The 16,384-nt window shown below is 38.8% G+C and overlaps 1 protein-coding gene across 1 annotated transcript in view; it reads left to right on the forward strand.

Moving 5' to 3' along the window:
- The window catches only part of LOC139719213 (sushi, von Willebrand factor type A, EGF and pentraxin domain-containing protein 1-like), a 93,119-nt gene that overhangs the window by 63,074 nt on the left and 13,661 nt on the right, over nt 1–16,384 (forward strand). The window contains exons 18-26 of the mRNA XM_071630643.1: nt 2,576–2,722; nt 3,470–3,583; nt 4,688–4,801; nt 5,175–5,376; nt 6,557–6,714; nt 8,001–8,202; nt 9,041–9,210; nt 10,430–10,669; nt 14,849–15,028. Coding sequence (XP_071486744.1) covers nt 2,576–2,722; nt 3,470–3,583; nt 4,688–4,801; nt 5,175–5,376; nt 6,557–6,714; nt 8,001–8,202; nt 9,041–9,210; nt 10,430–10,669; nt 14,849–15,028 — 1,527 coding nt within the window. The remainder of the gene's footprint in view (nt 1–2,575; nt 2,723–3,469; nt 3,584–4,687; nt 4,802–5,174; nt 5,377–6,556; nt 6,715–8,000; nt 8,203–9,040; nt 9,211–10,429; nt 10,670–14,848; nt 15,029–16,384) is intronic.

Below are 16,384 nucleotides of genomic sequence, written 5' to 3' on the forward strand. Positions count from 1 at the left end.
AAACAGTTTGTACAGTTCAAGATTCCTGCATATGTGTAAATTATCTTGCTTTCAAAAGTGAATGTGCTACAAATTTATGTATGCTGCATGTAACTGACTACAGTGAAACCCCATTATAACGAGTTCAGTTATAACGAGGAACCGCTTATAACGAGGTGATCGCGTCGGTCCCGTTTTCCTTTGCGTGTAAACCTATGGCAGAACGAATCGGTTATAACGAGTTCGGTTATAACGAGGACAATTTCGGCGCATCATGATAAAGAAAAACATAGGCAATTTGATCGGATATAACGAGGTTCCATTTCTTGACTAAATTGTCGCTTTCAAACATGCAACAAACGAAACATTGAAAACCAAATTCACGCTATATACGTCTTTTTCCCGTTTTGCAGAGAACCGTTCCTTCCATATTTTCTTCTAAACCACGTGATAAGACACAGGAATGCCTTCCGATGTTCCTACTGAATTATTAAAGATAATCATTCGATTTTCTTTTTCGCGAGATACGCGTGCGTGATGTTAGGTCAGACCACAGCGCAACGAGGAAAAAAAAAAGGATAACTCATTCAAAAACTTTTCATGTAGGGACACTTGTGGCCAAAAATGAACAATTGGAATGCGTGTTTATCTCATCATTATATCCTTTCCATTTTTAGTTCCAACTTCCAGTTCTTTTGCTGGTTAACAAATATGAGTGCGGATGATTAAAGGGTGTGTACAGTTCTGGTAGAGGTGAAGATTTAGCTGTTAACGTTTTGTGAAATATTCAGAAACCACTCTATGAGATGTCAAAGAGCATGCGGTTCTAAGGGGTATCAAAAGTTTCTTCGATGAAAATCGGTTTTGAAATGGCTGAGATATCCAAAAACAAGGTGAAACAAAGAGATACTAATAAAGTTGGGGCATGTCGCCTTTTATTATTAGCACTTTTTTGGATATCTCAGCCATTTGAAAACCAATTTTCATCAAATAAACGTTGAATCCTCCGTAAAATTACATGCTCTTTCATATTTCATAAGAGGCTTTTCATTATCTCACTTAGGAATGTTCAAAACATGAATCCCTGCCTCAACCAGTACTGTACAGTCCCTTTAACGCCGAAATAATTAATGAAATCATCGCAATCCCGCCGGGTAACAGTAGCGTAAAAATTGTTGAATAACGCATGTTAACCTATACTTAATCGGTGTTCAGAAAAAGAAGCAAACACATTTATTAGTTTGAAAAGATCTGAATGTGTTCATTATCATTTAACAAATGATAATTTGAATATGAGTGTGTATGATTAAAGCCAAAATAATTATTGAAATTATCGCGATCCCGCCAGGTGACGGTAGCGTAAAAATAGTTGAATAACGCATGTTAACCTACTTAATCGGTGTTTAGAAAAAGAAACAAACGCATTTATTAGTTCAATAGATCTGGATTTGTTCATTATCATTTAACAAATGATAATTTAAATATGGGTGTGTATGATTGAAGCCGAAATAATCAGTGAAATCATCACGATCTTGCCGGGTGACAGAAGCGTAAAAGATAGTTGAATGACGCATGTTAACCTACTTAATCGGTGTTCGGAAATATAAACAAACGCATTTAACAGTTCAAGAACGGAATCGATGTACAAAACATGAAGAAATTTTCGGAAGAAAATGAAGAACGCAATATAAATCCCTTCGGGCGCAACGATCATACATTGTATAAAATTACAGCCGAAATGATTCATGAAATTATCGAATTCCCGCTGGGCACCAACAGCGTAAAATACCTCGCAAGTTAACGGTAAACAACCCATGTATGTTACTCTGAAATCATCGCAATCTCGCCAGGTGACAGTAGCATAAAAAAAGTTGAATGACGCTTGTTAATCTGAATCAGAAAAAGAAACAAACGCATTTATTAGTTTGAATAGGTGTGGGTTTGTTCATTATCACAATTTTAACACTGCATTTCACAATGAAGATCTTTCTTTCTTTCAGAATGGTCTACCAGGTACAGATTTGCATAAAAAGGATCACAACCTTCAACATTTAGTCCTGTTGCATATTTTTCAAGAACGGATGTACAAAATGCGAAGAGATTTTCGGAAGAAAATAAAGAACGCATTTTTAATCCCTTCGGGTGCAATGATCATACATTGTACAAGATTACAGCCGAAATGATTCATGAAATCATCGCATTCCCACTGGGCACCAACAGCGTAAAAATACCTCGCAAGTTACAGTAAACAAGGCCTGTATGTTACTCTATTTGCGCTGGTGCTTAGAAAAACTTCACAAACAAGGTTATTACAATAAAGATTTAATTCATTTCAGCCCCTACTTTTTCATCTAATTCACAAATAATTTCCCTTTATTCTCTCAATATAATGATCCATAATTGTGTAACAACAACGCAAAGGATGTTCTTCAATTTCATTGATGGGTACATGTATATGATGTCGTGCCTATGTTTTTCTTTGTTTTTGATGCGTATGGATATAACGAGGTACCGGTTATAACGAGGTAATATCGCCGGTCCCACGAACCTCGTTATAACGGGGTTTCACTGTATAACCTTTCTGTTTAACCCCTAGATGCCCAGAATGCCATGGGCAACTATCAGATGGCAGCCATCGAGCCCGTGCCTTTCAGCGAATGTTTCTCGTCGCCTTGCCAGAACGGTGCCACGTGCATTTCGGCCAGTAGGGGCTACACCTGCCAGTGTCCACAGGGGTTCTCTGGTAAGATTCGAAAACAAATATGGGAAAAGAAGACGTTTTTCGCAGTGTGGATATTTTTGCCCATCATGTTTGTGCAACATGAAGCTTAGCACAAGAATAAAAGCACACCAGTTTTTTTATTGCTTGTTTACACGTGATACGACTTGATATTTTGATTCCGTGGAATTATGATAAACATGCAAAATTCATCTTACCCGGCCAAGTGAAAAATATTGCTCACGTGAAATTTTCCACTTTCACAGTAAACAGGCAATCAGATGAGACAGGAAATTGGAAATAGTACGTATCATGTCATACTGTTTTTCACATCTGTTGTATTGATATAAAGCTTCTTTGTTGCCAGGTGGAATCATGATGCTTTAGATCTATGTAATGAATCTTTAAATTAAGAGGTAATTATCTGTATAGAAGATTCAAGTGTTTTATGAAGCATGTTACTGTGGCATATTGAAATTTACCTATTGAGTCTCTATTACATTTGTCTGCAGCTGAATTTGAAAGCAGCTTTTCCTCAAGACTACATTGTATGTCATTTATGTGGTGGGACAATTCATACCTATCATTACAAAGCCTCACATAGAGAGAATGCTAGAAAAAAACAACTTAAAAAGTTTATGTTTGGAGACTTTATCAAGCTTTTTGGTGATGAATTACATACATGAGTTTCTTTCCTCCTTTATTGATAGGCATTATAGATCCCACTCTATAAAAGCAACCTTTTCTGTGTGTTTATTATCTTCTTGTAAGGGCTGCGATGTGAGGTGGAAGTGGACGAGTGTGAGACGGCCATGTGTCTGAACAATGGGACCTGCCAGGACCTGCTCAATGGATATGAATGCCTCTGCCCGGATGGTTTTACAGGTAGGGTGGGGGTGATATCCCTTTCGATATTGTACTCTAGCTGTTTGCATGTGTCGTAGTTACATCACTCTATCTTGCAGCCATCTCATGCCACCCTCGTGCTTCCACTGACCATCGGGGGCTCATCTGATCTCAAAAAAAAAAATATATATATATCAGCATTTGATGAGTTTCGATGAAATCTGATCTGACAAGCTCCAGACACTTGCACCAAGGCTCAATGAGGTTGATACCAATGGCAGAAGAGCCCTGGAAGTAGCTTGAACTCAAATTAACCTGCCTAATGATTAATTAATTAAGGCGAAATTTCTTTTGTACACGACCAAAGAAAACTATTTACCTTGCGTGAGCTTTCGCCTACTGTCTGTAGGCTTCATCAGACTGACGTTGACTCGCCGTAGATGGGGTGTAAGCAGTCTTACAGTCCGAGAGAATGGGAATATACGCTGAAGATAATTTGTATTGCCCCTCGTCACGATTCGGACTGTAAGACTGCCTACACCCCATCTACGGGGAGTCAACGTCAGTCTGATGAAGCCTACAGACAGTAGGCGAAAGCTCACGCAAGGTAAATAGTTTTCTTTGGTTGTGTACAAAAGAAATTTCGCCTTAATTAGAGAATTACCAATCAGATGAACCTCTTCCACTGCCTATCATTGGACTCTCAACAGATTTTCAAAGGACATTGTCTGAATGCGCCCTATAGCCCCACCATTCAGTGCGAAGTATTTCAGTAACATTAAATTTTTACATATCACAACTGAAGATCACGCTCTGGCAGCTTGCGCAGTGCAAGTTGTGAATCAACCTAAAGTCTTTGAAGAATGCAGGCAAATAAATATGGTAATGAACATTGCACAAGGTATGTCTCTCGTTAGTAATAAATCTGATTGACATGCTCTCTCTAGCAAACCTAGTTTCAGAATATAAGTGTCACGATGTCTTTTGAAAATCACTGGGCAGTAAAGGAGGAATTTATTGCCACCAGTTTTATTTTCATCTCATCCTATACTCTTTGTCAAACCCGCCCCCTAAAACAATACACTGGTTCCCATTCTCTTGACTTAATGGCCTTATCGTTGCATTTCCCTCTCATCTTCACAGGCAGGCACTGTTCAGAGGACATTGATGAGTGTGGCTCATACCCTTGTGCAAATGGAGGCACCTGCATTAATGGTCCAAATCAGTTTGAGTGCATTTGCCCCGAGCAGTACACAGGTGAGTAGATATCAGAAATATTGATTTAATCATTCGCTATTTCTAGTTGTCATCAATAGTACATTTTGTTTGTGATAAAGAATGTTTCAACACAACACAGAGAAAAGTATTCATGAATTTGATGGAAAAACAAACAAATAAACCTAACAAAATCTTGCAATGTTAGGTAAATGTATTTTCAATATTGTAAAGATGAATTAAACCGAAACAGTTTTTCATCTTTATACTTGAACACTTCTTTTGTTTTATTGTCTGCACTACAGCTGCACTGATCGTGTTACTGGTGAATTGAGATTATCATTATCAGATCAAGTGAAGACAATAGTGTGTGATCAGAAAGCAACAACACCCGTTTCGAACTTGTGTTTGACAGGAGACCGCTGTGAAGCGGACAAGGATGAGTGCATGTCAGCCCCTTGTCACAATAATGGCAGCTGCAGGGATCTCATGGGAGGATTCGTCTGCATCTGTCCTCCTGGTTTCTATGGCAACATCTGCGAGATGGACTACGATGAGTGCTCCTCTTATCCATGCCAGAATAATGCCACCTGCATTGATTTGCAAAACGACTTCAGGTATTAAATCAATGTGTTATGTTTTACACCTCACTTAAACTGTCATATTACGTTAACTCATTTAGAATAATCTGCCTTCTCTGGACACAATCCCAGTTTATTTAGAGATTGATTGGTTTCTTCATACATGTATTTACAATGAGTTCAACACACTCCCATAAACAGAGAAAAATATATGACTGAGCTGGTTTGTCAGATGTTGGTTCTGAAAGCACCTGTCATACAAAGTATCATAAATATTCATATGTCACCATTATTAGGAATATTTGAACTTGGAGTGATCTGTGCTTATCAAATATCTTGACCTCACAAATTCAGATATTCAGAGTTTGATGCCAAATTGATGAGCTGACTGCAGGCTGCCCATCTAAGATGTAATGGTTTGTCAGTGATTTTGCTGTAGTGTTTGTTTCAAAAAGCATTCCAGTACAGCAAGATTGATTGTTCCATGTTTTATTCTAGCAGCAATCATTCAGTATTTGTTTTCTCTAGAGATTACATTCAGATTTCCACAAATGTGTGCCCTTTGACTCAGAGATAATGAAGACTAGTCTGTTGGTTCACTTCATTTAGAGAGAGTTGGTAAAGATACACATAGTTGGAAACTCATTGGTTAGGCGCTGTATTCTTATGGACGTAAGGAAGATCTGTGAGGCATTACCTGTTGCTTGTACTGAAAGGAAACCAAAAACCCAAAGAGAAATGTGGATTGAGTGAAAGCCACGACATTAGCAGAACACGTTAGTGAAAGTTTGAGGAAAATTGGAAAATTGATGCAAAAGTTATGAATTTGAAGTTTTGATGTTGGAACTGGCTGGATGAGGAGACTACTAGAGTTCATGATCTCGTGTGTGGACAACAAAATAAAGAAAATAGAAAGGGCATTCCACAAAAATTCATTTTTCATGAAAAGTACACATTCCATCAACTTGATACTGGCATATGTTAAGGGTAGTAATTATTCCCCGTGTTTCCTGATAGCTGTTAATCAAGTGCTCTTTCATTATGCTGGAAAAGTGAAAGCATGTTGAATTTTTCTACTAATGATGCTGCTTTCACTCAATCCACATTTCTCTTTGGGTTTTAGTTTACTTTAATTTGCATAACTTGAATTTACTGATAATAGTTTGTCATTGATTGTGGTGATGTTAGTCATAGCTTTCATCCTTTCACCCTCCAGCTGCCAGTGTAAAGAGGGATTTGCTGGCGAGAGATGTGAACTGAATGTTGATGACTGCGCATCCAACCCCTGTGTTAATGGAGCAACCTGCATGGATCTCATTGCTGATGTACAGTGCCAGTGCCTGCCGGGTTTCAGAGGACATCTTTGTGAAGAAGGTGAAGAGATGTTATAATTGCAGCAACTTCAAAAGCTCTTTATTACATGAAGACATACATATAAATGTATGAACATAATATTGTGCATTTGTGGCAGATAAAGTTTCTGCAAAAACAAGGCCACCTGCCTTGTCAAGTTATGCTTGATATGAATTTGGCCCCCTGGATTCCAGTTATTTTCTGCAAACTTTACTCTAAAGTTTTCCATCTTGTAGTGTACATTCAATATAAAGTTGCTTTATATCTTTCCTGTCAAACTTTTTCATAGATGATTATGTACTACATACATTGTACTAGTGTATGTTAATTTTGTATACAATGTCAACACTTAGTAAAAGCTTTTGTATCACAATGGAATGCTGAATAAAACTGAAGTAAACAAACAAAACTTGAAGCTTAAATTTAGAGGGGATTTTTGTAAACATGATACTGATGACTTGAAGTGGCAGTAGCTACATTTTGTTGAAATGCCACATAAGTTATAGTGATGATAATCATTATAAACAAGCTTATAAAGTCACAACAGTCACTCTAACTTCACAACAATGTATCTGTAGTGATATGAACAAAGTCATTTCTAATTATAACTGAAAAATGGCTTCTACTAAAAGGTAGGAATATAAAAGAGGATAAAAACATCTTTATTCCTCATTGTCATATAAGTTGGCTGAATTTTGCAGAGATTTTGCACATGCAGTTATGTCAATCTGAATTATGAACAGTTCATGAATATTCAGATGACTTGAAGAATAAGAGGTTGCATGAGTGTACCTTTTATACTTTTTTTATTGCAAAATCTTTGCTTTTGAAATATCTATGTCAAGAGGTTACATTATATCGTATCCACCACTAAAGTTAATTGCAATTGCATTGTGTTTTCTGAGCTTCTGATTTGTTTCACTGTTCTGAAATTTGAAAGTTAGTGTGCAATTCTGTGTATCAAATGTGGTGGCTGTCTTACATGTTTTTCTTCACTAATCTGATTTTCTCTACCCTGCTCAAACATTTCACCTTTTTATAATGTTCATAGATATATTGCAATTCACTATTCTGTCATGCGAAAGAAATGTGTAGCTGCTGTACACATGGTTGAAAAGGAAAATTGATATGCATTATCTCTGGGAGTTTGGAAAGTAGGTGTGATTCTTTTTGTACACATAGTCAGATTAAGAAACAAAAGATTATCAGCAGTCAATGTTCATATTTTGGGTGAAGTGGAACATTAAAGATAAGAGATATTTACTGCAAGTCCACCTCATAAAAGAATTTTTCGTCACACCCATCAGAAATGAGCTGGGACTTCAACCTCATCTTTGACCGGGCCGGCGTGGAGGACTATGTCATCCTTGAGAGGGAATTTCCCGCCCTCAGTGCCGTGACAATCGCTTTCTGGATGAGGACGGACGACACTGCAAACTACGGCACGGTCTTCTCCTATGCCATCAGCGACTCCAATGCCAATGTATTGACTCTTACAGACTACAGTGGGTGAGAATGATTACAATGCACATAATCATCCAGTCTGTGCAGTTTGGGTTTTCAACTATACACCTCAACCATTTCTGTCACATTAATTTTCTTTGATGAGGGCCACTTGCAGAGATGCCAACTCTTTTTTTTTTTGCACTTTTTTTTATACTGTTTTTACATACTGCAGGTTTCATGGAAAATACTGTTCTGCCTTGATTGTATTATTACACACGTCGATTGCCAGAAAGGTGAAAATAGCATTTTTTACCAAATATACGCCTTTCAACCCTCAGAATACCACAACACTGCTTACATGGTTGATCTATATCCCTGTGCTTGGGGACAGAAGCCATCTCGTGAAAGTGAAGGGTGCCATGGCTTTTGAGGTTGTATTTAGCGATGCTCTGTGCACTTCCATTATTTCCACTGAGTTCTTTGTGGGTTCCCTCACTGCACAGTAAAAATATGGAAGTGCAATGTAATTATACTGGTACTGCTGAGACATATTTTCATGCAAGTAGATTTAAGGAAGAATGTACTTGATCAGTTTGAAATATCTACAGATCTGCTTTTGCAGGACTTTATGTTAACATAAAGTCCTGCAAAAGCAGATCTGTAGATATTTAAAGTTGATCAAGTACATTCTTCCTAAAATCTACTTGCATGAAAATATGTCTCGGCAATGGCACATAGACTTCGTCCCTTCCTCAATGTTTGTTACCCAAAGTCTGTGCAACATACTATTGAAATCCAAACTTCGAAGGAAAAGAATTCTGTTGAAGGTACTTTGGTAAGGATATCTGGTATGTATTTCATTCTTCTGGATCGACTGTACCCTGGTTTTCTGTTTTATCAGGTTTGTACTGGACGTGAATGGACACTTGAAAGTGACCGATGTCACGACTAATGATGGACATTGGCATCATGTGGCCATCACCTGGGAGTCCAGTGGGTCGTACCAGGTGTTCAAAGATGGCGAGTTACAGGCGTCTGGTCTAGAGCTGGCCAGAGGGGCCACCCTCCCAGGTGAGTGACTTTTACTCTTTAACCTGTTGAGGATGAGTCCCGAGTATACTCGGGCAAGCTTCTATGGGAAATGCGTGTTGCAGCAAAATCAATCTGTCCTCAAAGGGTTAAATCGATATGGCCTATCAATTCCACAAATATTTACTGTCATAGTGGGTTTGATTACTGTAAAACCAATAATTTTCCCTTGAGTGAAACTTTAACAAATTTCACCAGGAGCCAAGATTTGTGAAAATGAAATGCACAAAAAATTCTTGTTTACACAATGCATTGAATATCAGAGACCATTCACAAAAGTTTCATGTCGTGACTGTTTCTGGTTTTGCAGTAAGTGCCAGGTAATACTCCACTATATGTTGACAAATAATCTACACTTGTAGATCTAGCAGGAGTGAGAGCCACTTTACATGTGTTGTGAGAGGAAAAAAAAGTCAGAGATTAAACTGCTCGCTCAGCAGACAATATATTTCAAGCTGCAATAGTGCAATTTCATAATTTTTTTTTTAATACCGCAGCTGAATTTCTCGACTTCCACTTTCCTCCCTCTTTTATTTCCTACTTATGTAGTTTTGAGTCCACAGTCCATAGTCCTCATCAATCTGCTCGCCAACTTTATTTGTCTCCCTCCATGTCATGAAGCATCTGTAGAAATGTCACATCTATTTCACTTCTCTCTCTTATCTACACGATTTTCCAACCTTTAACTTCTCCCTCTCCTTCTCCTTTCTGGTTCACCTTTCTCCTCCCAACGATTTCCAAACCTTTTACCTGATTTTCATCTTAATCTTCCTTTACAACACTCCCTGTCTCCTATCCTCCCGTCTCCACTAGTGAAACTTCCACTTCCAGCTTACAGCTGCCCCTGTCCCTGATTGTCACAAATTGCCTTCCTTACACTCTCCTTGTGACTATGTCACTTCCCTCCTCAGCTCTCCTCTTTCTAGGGTCTTTTCTTTCGCCTAGTTACAGTTGCTGCAAGAGTTACATACACATGGTGTTACCCTCGAATGTCACTACTTGCAACTCACTGACAAATTGCCCTACATCGACGTAAGTAACTACTTGCCATCCTTGAACTGTCCCTATGTCACTTCCCTTGGTACTCGCCTCTTTGTAAGCTTTTCTTTCACCAAGCAACAGTCTCTGCAAAGACTGTAAAATTGTGTACACATGGTGTTACAGCAAACCTCTCTTCCTCAATTTCTTTTTTCCGAAACAGGTGGTGGGAAATTCATCCTTGGCCAGGAGCAGGACTCCCTCGGTGGCGGCTTCCACCCCAGGGAGTCCTTCGTTGGAGAGCTCTACCTCCTCACCGTCTCGGACAGGGTGCTTGGTGCGGACGAGGTGCGGGCGCTGAGCAGGAGCTGCGAGAGGTTGGCGGACGTGGTGGTGGCCTGGCCAGACTTCCTGCCCGGAGTGCAGGGCGACATCCAGAGGGTGGAGAACAATTTCTGTGAAGGTTGGTTCACTTCAGATTGGTCCTTCTTTGTCTGAAAATCTAATACCTGCATTGTCTGCATGTCCATTTTGCATGCTAACCTTTTGCAAGAGGAATGCTGTACGAGCTGAAATTTTTGCAGTGGATTGATTAGGGCATATTTCATGAATCATCTTTTCACTGCAAAAATAACAGCAGCACACAAGTGTATATATATATATATATATATATATATATATATATATATATATATATATATATATATATATATATATATATATATACAGGGCTCGACACTAACGGTGGCCTGGTGGCCCAGGGCCACCAAAAATGAAAGTCGTGCCACCAAATTTAAAAAAAGGGCAAATTTGGTGGCCCGCCTCGGGCCACCAAAAATGTTTGAAAAGTATGTCAATAAATTCATAACTTTTGGCGCCGGAAATTAGCAGTTAAATTAGTTTAAATGATCGACGAAAAGGACTGAATGTGTGCCTGAGAATGAGTGTTGCGAGTTGTTGAGGTTCATTTATGAGTAGATATGTCCAGCTTCCAATTCTTACTATGATAAAAACTTAGATATTTGACTCATTTTTTTATTAAAAAAAAGGACTTTTAATGTTTTTTATTGTTTTTTTTCGGGCCATCAAAAATTTGAAATTGATGATTTTGGTGGCCCCATCGGGCCACCAAAAAAAAAAAATTAGTGTGGAGCCCTGATATATATATATTTATATATATATATATATATATATATATCTATATCAGGGCTATGTATATATATGTATGTGTGTATGTATATATATATATATATATATATATACATATATATATATATATATATATATATATATATATATATATATATATATATATATATATATATATATATAATGAACATAACAGTGCGGCCGTAATCTGGCAGAACTCCCTAAGTCGATTTTGGTCGATTTTCAGGTTTTGAGTGTTTTGTGTGTTTTTTCTCATGCTCTTTCAAGTGGGCCAAAAAATAAGTTGTGAATCGGTACAGAAAGTTATTTTTAGAAAGTAATTTTGGCAAAATTCCTGAGGAGAGAGGGCGATTAATCTGGCAGAACTGCGTAAGTCGAGATTCGAAATGAATTTTCCGATGTTAATCAGGCAGAACTGCGTAAGTCGACTTACGACAACGCTTGGACCAAGGTGTTCCTGCATCCCGCACGGACATGGTATATCTTAACACGCGCGTGCGCGACCTTGGTAGTGACGAACGCGCTACGCGTTCAGGCTAGCAGTGCCTAGCTAGCTAGCTAGACACGTCGTACGTGGTACGGCTACGTGTATTGTACACGACGACAGTCGCGCTAAAGCAATAACCCTCGTTACTCTTGGGGGAAATTGCCACTTTCTTTCCCTTCATAGACTGGCAGGCTTCAAAACAGGTCAATATGCGGTATGCCTTACTATTAAGTTTTGCTACAATCTAATGCTTTTTAAGCCTAGAGCATTTCTAGATCTAACAAACGTTATAGTTTGCATCTTGTCTGACATCACGCTCCAGTCAACTTTAGGCCTACTTAGTACTGCTGCAGCACTTGTCCATTGTTAGTGTACGTGAAATCAATGTACTGTGCGGTAGCGTAGGTCACGCGAACAACAATATCTGTAATCCATTGACCATAGCTTCTTATTTTGTTTTTCATTGTAATAAGCGGTTAGTGGGCTTGGATCTATGGGACTGATCTCGAGAAGTTTAATGAATATCTGGGATACCGTCCATAACGATGGCATTTTCGATCCAATCCTACAGACGTCAGAAATTGACCAATACTAACACTTTTACAGTTTACTTTTTAATACGGGTACCGTACCGGTACTCTCAGTAGAGTTGTGCAGTAGGGGCCTACTAGACTACTGGGGCCTACCGTTACTTAACTTAGGCTGAATCGCCGGTTATTCTGTCTTTACTCAGTTTTCTATTTTTTCTAGATTTGATTCGGCCAGACATTCTTGAAATCTGTAATATGAAGAATCTAGAATCTACAGGTTAAACGCTAAATTATAAACATTTAGCCCTAGAAATAGATCTGAAACTTAGATTTTGATCCGTGTTCTATACATTACTACTTGTACTAGGCCTAGTACTACTAGACATTATAGGCTATAGACTTTATAGTCTTACCGTTAGTCATTATAGATAGGCAGGTTAGGCTTTACGTTGTTCTTAGATCTACTATAACATTAGTACCTTCTAGGCCTAGATCCCCAATAAACAGTCTAGCTGTAGATTTAGCCCCTACCTGGATATAGAGTCTAGATCTAGAGTCTAGACTAGAAAATCTAGAAACTCATTTTTATTGATCTACTAGTCTGTTATAATGACGCCCCAAAATAGACGTCTGGATGTTACATAGACCTAGACAATCGAGTAGACAGAGTTCGAGAGTTCTCGTACGTTTTTAATAGGCCTGCGTAGATAGTAACGGTTAGAACACTACTACCCTAACGTTAGTACTGTAGTGACAATAAGGCCTACAGTAGGAGTCGACACAAACGAGAACTAGGGTCTATTTTTTTTTATTTTCTAATAAAGCTGTAAATAAACTTTTAGTCAGGCCTAGCTCCTAGTATTCTTTAGTTTAAATATTTAGAGTTTAGGCCTTCAGCCAAAAGGGTCTAGGCTTACTCTTACTTTGGGCATAGAGTAGGAATACTAGGATAATGAGATCAGTAGGCCTATCGTATGCAGATTCCTACGTACCGCTCTACTAGTCTCTAGATGTCTAGTGTATCGTTAGGCCTGAATAGACTACGGTCTAGACGGTCTACAGTGTAGTACCTGTAGTCTTGATGAACAATATAGCTTAACATCTAGAACCTAGTCTAATATTATTCTTAATCCAAATGCAATGCTTCATGAGATCGACAATAACCCAAGCAGCAGCCAGGCTTTTGATGTATAGCAGTACTTCTTGTGCCGCTAAATAATACTGAAACATGAACACAGACTGACAACATTTGGGGAAAGCAAGTTATTTTCCACATACAAATGAATGGATAAAATGAAATTAAATGTGAATCAATAATGATGACTTTATACAATACAAATATTTCAACAAAATTGTACTCGATCTAAAATATTCATTGTTTTGACACTGAATCCGCTGAATAGTGAGAGGATGGATGGTAAAATACGATAGACAACCCGCAGAAAATAGACCGAGATACGTAGTTCTGGTTGATAAACCACGTGTTTATCAGCCAGAACTGCGTATCTCTAGGAGATACGCAGTTCTGGCTGATAAGCACGTGGTTGACCACGAAAAGAGATACGTAGTTCTGCCTGATGAAACACGTGCTTATCAGGCAGAACTGCGTAACTCCTAGAGATACGCAGTTCTGCCTGAAAAACCCCCCGCATGGCCGAAAACTTACGCAGTTCTGGCTGATCAACCCGGGCACGTGACCAGAGATACGCAGTTCTGCCAGATTACGATCGCAAAAATTTGGCGACGATTAATCTGGCAGAACTGCGTAAGTTTTTTAAATTGGTAATTTTTACTACTTAAAAAGGTCAAATTGTCATTTTTTTGCCGGAAATAAATTCTTTAGACCAATTATGACCGAGAAAAGAGGAAAAATGCAACTCATCGTATCTCAGTTTAGAAAGGTGTAACATTGAATCTTTAAACCCGATTTCTGGCGTAATGTGTTAAAGGAGATACGCAGTTCTGCCAGATTACGGCCGAGTGTGACGCAAATGCACACAGATCAGGGAAGGTGTGCCCGGAAGAATGAAACAAACTCACCCAAGGGGTTGTTATGGGCCTTGCATGCATTCTTGTCGTTCTTCCAAGCACACCTTCAGTTAATCACCTGCATTCCCAGACATGTAGTTTTTCCAATCGCTCAACAAAATACAGAAGAATGCAGGTCAAAACTATGATGTATAAACTATGGGAAAGTGTGTGTGAGAAATAGAAAGGGAGCAAAAAGAAGATAGACGAATCCAAAGTATTCACCGTGTATATTGGTGTCATGGTAGTTAATATATTCTTGTAGTGTTGCCTACTTTTCCTTTCAATCTAACATGAACCTATGTGTTAGTATGCTTTTATCATTGTTATCAACTTGAGATGTGCAGGTTTATGGGGCACATTTTGATACAGCTTCTGTTTTGATTTTATACAACTGTAATTTTACTCAATTGTTGCATATCCCTAGGCTGCCCTCCCCCTGCTCGGCCAGACAATGGACTGGTCCATGACTACCAGGCAGCCACTCCCCTCAGCTCAGTGAGGTACGACTGTCAGCCCGGCTTCCAGCTACCCCGGTACGAGATCAGCTCTGCCGAGTGCCAAATATCAGGGGAGTGGAGCCCGTCAGCGCAGCCGTACTGTGAAAGTGAGTCTTTGACTTATGACCCTCCCCTCCCCCTTCCGTCTCATTTTCATTTCTCCCTATATAATACATAACCTGTCGCGCCCATATTTGGTTTGCTTTTGTCATATCTGTGGTCTCATAAAGATATGCTAAACTGCACACCTACATGGCTACCAAAAAACTGTGAAATCCCCCCCCCCCCCCCGCTCAGAAAAAAAAAGAAAAAAAATTGATGTAGAGTCAATCGTAAATCCACTTTTTTATCAGTGATATCAATGCAGTATGTATACAGAATACTCACTATATTTCATGTGTGTTTATGGTGGTATGCAAATATGTGTTTGCCATACATGTATATATGGGGTGGAAAGATGTATATTAAAATCATACATTTTCAGGGGAGCAATAAGACTTTTTTTCATTTTCACACTGTTTTTGCAAATAACATCAGTGTTGATGTCTAGTAATGAAGGAATGTTGTTACCCACGCCGATGAAAATCGGCAGGGGGTTATGTAAAGGGTTCCGTATGTTTGTTTGTTTGTTTGTTTGTTTGTTTGTTTGTTTGTTTGTTTGTTTGTATGTTTGTTTGTTTGTTTGTTTGTTTGTTTGTTTGTGTACAAGATAACAAGAGAACGGGTAAACGGATTTGCACGAAATGTTCAGGGAATGTTTGGATAATGACAGGAAAGAATCGATTAGATTTTGGTGATAATCGGTTGACCCTTGCAAATTCTGTGTGACCTTGAAGTTTTGACCCCATGGTATAGTGACCATTCCGAAAATTTCCCGTTTCTCACTTTGCGATTTTCCGCTACCATACGAACACATAAACTCCCCAACGATCCGACTTCGCTGCTCAAATGTTCGTAAGAATTCCGAAATTTACATTTAGGCCTATTTGAGGGACTATGTCCTTCTAGATTTATGAAAGTTCGTTCTCCGTCATCACAAACTGGCCCGTATTTTGATGATTTTTCAAATTAACATTGATTGTTTTTTTCGTTGGAGGAGCATTTTGCTCGGTCGCAGTCACACTGCACGATATGCGTGCTCAATGTCAATGCGTGTGCACGGCCGCTGAAAATGCATCGCGCTCTACACTGTTGGTGCAAAATTGCACCGGGGACGTTGCGGCGCTCGTTGGTGGCCGAATACTGGTGCAGTAGACATTTGCATTCAACCCTTGCATTGAATAATTCCCGTAGACACTAATCATAGGGGTAATTGCCTATAGGGGGTACGTAAATTTTGTTTTTCTTTTTTGCTTTTGTGGATACCATCAAAGATCGTACACTCATACGACCTTTGATATTTGATGATTTTTCAAATTAACATTGATTGTTTTTTTCGTTGGAGGAGCATTTTGCTCGGTCGC

The sequence above is a fragment of the Diadema antillarum genome, unplaced genomic scaffold (genome assembly GCF_040938485.1).
Source record: "Diadema antillarum isolate AM-2024a unplaced genomic scaffold, OU_Dant_1.0 scf00000107, whole genome shotgun sequence".
Classification (NCBI taxonomy): Eukaryota; Metazoa; Echinodermata; class Echinoidea; order Diadematoida; family Diadematidae; genus Diadema; species Diadema antillarum.